Raw genomic sequence first — 5,263 nt, 5'->3', positions numbered from 1 at the left:
TGGTCAATATTATTTCTAATGATTATTTGAATTGAATTACTAGCTTATTTCACATATATTTTTCAAATATCATTTAGTAGAAAACCCCTGACAAGTTAAACTATTTAAAATAGTCTATTTTAAAGTTTCATGAATGTGATTATATAGTAATACTCAATAAAATTGTATTTTCATCTTACTTATCTTTCCTCTTCTTTAAAATTCTTCATATATCATTCAAATCAAAAGTCATCTATTTCATATCAATTTCTAAATTAGTTCTTTATTTATCATTATTTTTATATTTTTAATGATTAATTTTTTTTCCAAAAAAATTGATGTATAATTTCTTTTGATTTTATGTTTCATAATTTTAAAAAAATAATAATAATAATTTCCATCAATATCACAGTCAGCATTCTATTATATTTATATTTAATATAATTTATTCCAAAATTTGTTCCCAATGGCATTTCCAAATTGGGCACAATCCAAACATTTTATAGTGCGCATAAAATTCAAGTTATGAAAGTCAATGCCCCTTTCTTCTGAAGTGTAGGAAAATTAAGTGTGCTGAATTATTATTAAAATGCTGGCGAAAAAAATTCCACACAATTAAGTCCAATATTAAGAAAAATATTTCATCTGTAGGGTCCCAAAATTGTAAGTCCAATTTTAACGAGTTTTCTCCAAAGAAAATTATTTGTTACGCAATAATAACAAAATATTGTAAAATCAAATAATAAACTTCATCTGTAGGGTCTTTTGCGTTGGTAGGAACATGAAGTGCGTGCTTTCTTTGACAACGTGAGTGAAACAATGAAATGAGTGTGCTCCAATTTTGATGAGTATTCTCCAAAGAAAATTATTTGTTACGCAATAATAACAAAATATTGTAAAATCAACTTACTGGAAAACTTCAGAAAGCGAAACCTCCGCCTTCTCTTTACCGTCCATGTGAAACAATGAAATTAATTTTGTGCAATTCAACTCGAATTAATTTTAAAATGATCTCATGTAGAAGAGTATCACGGCGACCCTTACTGTAATCTATTTATTCCTTGTCCCTTCCATTCCATTCTATTCTGTTCAATTGCTTGCCTTGTGTGTTTCCCCTGCCTCACACTAGTTTGATCTACCATGGCTGCACTTCTCTTGTTACCTTTAACGCTTTCCATAATTTTAATCTCCGCTCTTCCTCATTCTCTCACCAATCTCTCTCATCATCATCGTCAACAACAACAACAAGAATTGCTCTTGCAATTCAAAGCTGCCATTTCAAAGAACGCCTCTTCTCTGCAGGACTGGACTCCCCTTCACCCCTTTTGCAACTGGTCTGCCATCACCTGTCATCCTTCCTCTCACTCTGTCCGTGCCATCAATTTAACCCTAATGAGTTTAGACGGCACCATCTCTCCTGTGCTCGGGAATTTCTCCTCTCTTCGATCCCTTGATCTCTCTGGCAATTACCTCACTGGCACCATTCCGCCCCAACTCGGCCAACTCTCAAATCTGTGGATCCTCTGGCTACACCGCAATCAATTAAAAAGGAACCATTCCCCCCTCTCTTTCTGCTTGCCGGAATTTGAATGACCTGGCACTCTCCTATAACCAACTGCATGGTAGCATTCCGCCTGAGGTCAGTCTTCTCACAAGTTTGAAGTACCTCTACTTGAGCGGAAACAATCTCACTGGTACCATTCCGCCCTCTTTCAAAAACCTGTCCGCCTTAGTTGAATTGGGTTTGAGCGAAAATGAGCTCTATGGTCCAATTCCTCCTGAATTGTGCATGCTCACTCACCTACGGCTTCTTTACCTTTTTGAAAATAACTTATCAGGCACCATTCCCAGGTCTTTAACAAATCTCTCAAAATTGAATACATTATCTTTATTTGAAAACCAGATAAGTGGAAATATTCCATGGGAAATTGGTACCAAGCTCTCTGACTTGAAACTTCTCATTTTATGGGGAAATCAGCTTAGTGGAGACATACCAAACTCCCTTGGAAATTGTTCCAGCCTTGAAATACTTTATTTAGATGCAAACCAACTCGGTGGAACGGTTCCGATGGAGCTGGGTAAGTTGAATTTTCTAGCCCGGCTTAGGCTAGATAGCAATAAACTTGTGAGTGACAACACTAACACATTGGCCTTTCTCACTGCTCTCACAAATTGCTCCCACTTGCGAGAATTAGCCCTAGCAAACAATTCTTTCACTGGTATATTGCCCACGTCCATAGGACAACTGTCTTCCAATCTCAATGCCTTGGCTTTACAAGGCAACATGATAAGCGGAAGCTTACCACAACAGATTGCCAATCTGACAAACTTGACCTACTTAAATCTAGGCAATAATCTTTTCAGCGGCAATAATCCTTCTGGAATTAAAAGATTCCATGTGTTGGAAGAATTGTTTTTGCGAAGGAACAATTTAGAAGGAGCCATTCCAAGTGAGATAGGTCAAATGCAACATCTAGGACTCTTATCTCTTCATCACAATCAGTTATCTGGAAAAATACCAGATTCAGTTTGTCAATCCCAGCAGTTGAGACGTCTCTATCTTCATCACAACAAGTTATCAGGGGAGATCCCCGTTAGTTTGGAGGGATGTCAGAAGTTGGAGCTCCTTGACTTATCTTACAATAAACTAGGGGGAAAGATACCTGTTGAAGTCATTGCCAGCCTTAAAAACCTGCAATTCTACCTCAATCTTTCATGGAATTCTCTGCAAGGGACCTTGCCACAGGAGATGAGTAAAATTGTAATGGCTCAAGCCATAGATATATCTGGAAATAGGCTTACTGGGGTCATTCCGATTTCTCTAGGAGATTGCACAGCATTAGAGCATCTAAATCTGTCCCACAACGTCTTTGTAGGTCAAATACCAGATTCACTCTCCAAATTACGAAATCTCCTAGAGATGGATCTTTCTTTCAATAATTTTTCAGGGCAGATTTCAGAAGCAGGGTTGTTTCCAAATAGAACTGTTGTAATATTGTTAATGGGGAACACTGGACTATGTGGCCCAAAAATTTATTCATTGCCTCCCTGCCCAAATCTGACCCAGAGAAAACATTCCCCACTCAAAAAAGTAGTCTTATCAGTTGTTGGAACCATCGGATTTGTATTATGCTGCTTCGTTATAGGAATTCTATGGAGGCTTAAAATTTCAAGGCAACAAGTCCGTACCTCAAGCTTTATTTTTCGAATGCTCGGCTATCCAAAATTCTCTCATCAAGATCTTGTCATTGCGACATCTGGATTTGATGAGTCAAACTTGCTTGGCGTGGGTAACTTTGGATCTGTCTACAAAGGCATCTTGAGGGATCGTAAGATTGTTGCCATCAAGATTTTTAATTTGCAAAATGAAGAGGCTCAGAAGAGTTTTAAGAGAGTGTGCAAATTGTTAGGGAGGATTCGGCACCGTAACCTGATCAGAATCACAAGTGCATTTTTCTACCCTGACTTGAAAGGTTTGGTTCTTGTATTTGCATGTAATGGAAGCTTGGAAAAACATTTATACCCTGACAGGGATGATGAAGGCTTTTGTAAATTGGGCTTGAGGGAGTGTTTGAGCATTGCTGTAGATGTTGCCCATGGCATGGAATACTTACATCATAATTGTCCTCTACAAATTGTGCACTGTGATTTAAAACCTAGCAATGTGCTCTTGGATGCCAACATGACAGCCCTTGTCACTGATTTTGGTATATCCCGTTTAACTACTACAAACTCCATAGATTCACTCAGTACAACAACTTTTGCACTCAGAGGATCTATTGGATATATTGCTCCACGTAAAAACTTTTGAGTTTTCCTTATATTGACTTTACCATTTTCTATATTAGCTTTTTAAGAATTTAATGAATAAAATTAATTGATTGCAGAATATGGATTGGGTGGGAATGTTTCTATCAAGGGAGATGTTTACAGTTATGGAATTCTGATATTAGAGATGGTTACAAGGAAGAGGCCAAGTGATGACATGTTTGTGGGAGACATGAGCTTGCAGAAGTGGGTGAGGTCAGCTTTTCCAGACAGACTGGCAGAAATTGTTGATAGCGGGCTGTGGAGAGATATGAATGAAAACATGGAAGACAATAAATGTCTAATTTATTTCATTCATGTTGGTTTGCTTTGTAGTAGTGAATCACCAAGAGAAAAGCCTTCCATAATAGATATATGCAATACCTTGGAGATGCTGAAGACATCTTTGATGGGAGGTGCAGCTGCTTCCAATATAACATCCATCATATCAGAACTCCTGGAGAATACCAATCCCACAGGAACAGGAACAGGAACATTAGCATCTGACAGTCAAAGTTCTACATTTTAGATGTTTGTAACTTCCATTAAGAAGTTTTAGTTCTTTATGTTTGACAATTTCAAATTTATCTTCTTTCCTGTCAATTCCACCTGTAAATTCTCGAATCATTTAACATAATACCCATATGCATTTAAGTTTGGAGTCTTTGTTGTAAATTGTACCAATTCATGTGTTTGAGAAAGTATTATGTTGTCTATTTAAGAATTATTTCCTTTTCATAATCAAAAGTTTAAGAATTATTTTCTCTTGTACACAAGAATGATATTTTCGTCGCTACAAAGGAGTAACAATTGAAAATTCAGAACGATTAAATTAAATGATGGATGATGGAGTTTCTTACAGAATTCATTCAAAATTAAGTCTTTTAATGTAATTCTCTATTATAATAGACGATGCCCCGTTTGCAGGCATTGTACGATTCCGATAAAATTCTGTTTGCCTCGACTTTTAACTTAATAATTTATGTTTTATATCTTGGTTTTTATAAGAGAATACTTTTATGTTTGATTTATAAAATATCCATTATCTTGGTTTTTATAAGAGAATACTTTTATGTTTGATTTATAAAATATCCATTCTACATATAATTAATGCTAGTTGATCATAAGTTATTTTAAATATATAATTAATTAAATTTAAAAAATTATTTTAATAATTTATTTTAATATAATAATTATTTTTTAACAAATGAATTTTGATATTATTAATATAATAATATAATTTTTATTATTTAAATAATCTTAATTAATTGTATATAAAAATTATGTTATACATTTTTCTATTTATGATTTTATTTTTAGATTGTTAGTTGATAAATATAGACCTGATGTATGTTGGGTCACATCAAAAGAAGGATGATCTAAAGTAAATATACTGGTACAAGTCTAGACTAGTGGCCAAGAGCTACTCCTCCAGAAGGAGTTGATTTCGGAAAAAAATTATCTTTTTGTCCTAATT

The 5,263-nt window shown here is 35.0% G+C and overlaps 1 protein-coding gene across 1 annotated transcript; it reads left to right on the top strand.

Annotated features, from left to right (window-relative positions):
- Positions 1-1,468: 1,468 nt before the first annotated feature.
- Positions 1,469-4,389, top strand: LOC131074466 (putative leucine-rich repeat receptor-like serine/threonine-protein kinase At2g24130). Its single transcript, XM_059220271.1, has 2 exons — positions 1,469-3,776; positions 3,867-4,389. The coding sequence occupies exons 1-2, from the start codon at positions 1,769-1,771 to the stop codon at positions 4,313-4,315; spliced, it is 2,457 nt and encodes an 818-aa protein (XP_059076254.1). The 5' UTR covers positions 1,469-1,768; the 3' UTR covers positions 4,316-4,389.
- The last annotated feature ends 874 nt before the right edge of the window (positions 4,390-5,263 follow it).

This window comes from Cryptomeria japonica, chromosome 5 (assembly GCF_030272615.1).
Source record: "Cryptomeria japonica chromosome 5, Sugi_1.0, whole genome shotgun sequence".
Classification (NCBI taxonomy): domain Eukaryota; kingdom Viridiplantae; phylum Streptophyta; class Pinopsida; order Cupressales; family Cupressaceae; genus Cryptomeria; species Cryptomeria japonica.
This window is presented reverse-complemented; position numbering and strand designations above follow the sequence as displayed.

Bases quoted from the DNA above. Each gene is read 5' to 3' on its own strand.
- LOC131074466 (XM_059220271.1), top strand. From the start codon at position 1,769: ATGCTCACTCACCTACGGCTTCTTTACCTTTTTGAAAATAACTTATCA. The intron at 3,777-3,866 runs GTAAAAACTTTT...AATTGATTGCAG, and splicing joins TATTGGATATATTGCTCCAC to AATATGGATTGGGTGGGAAT.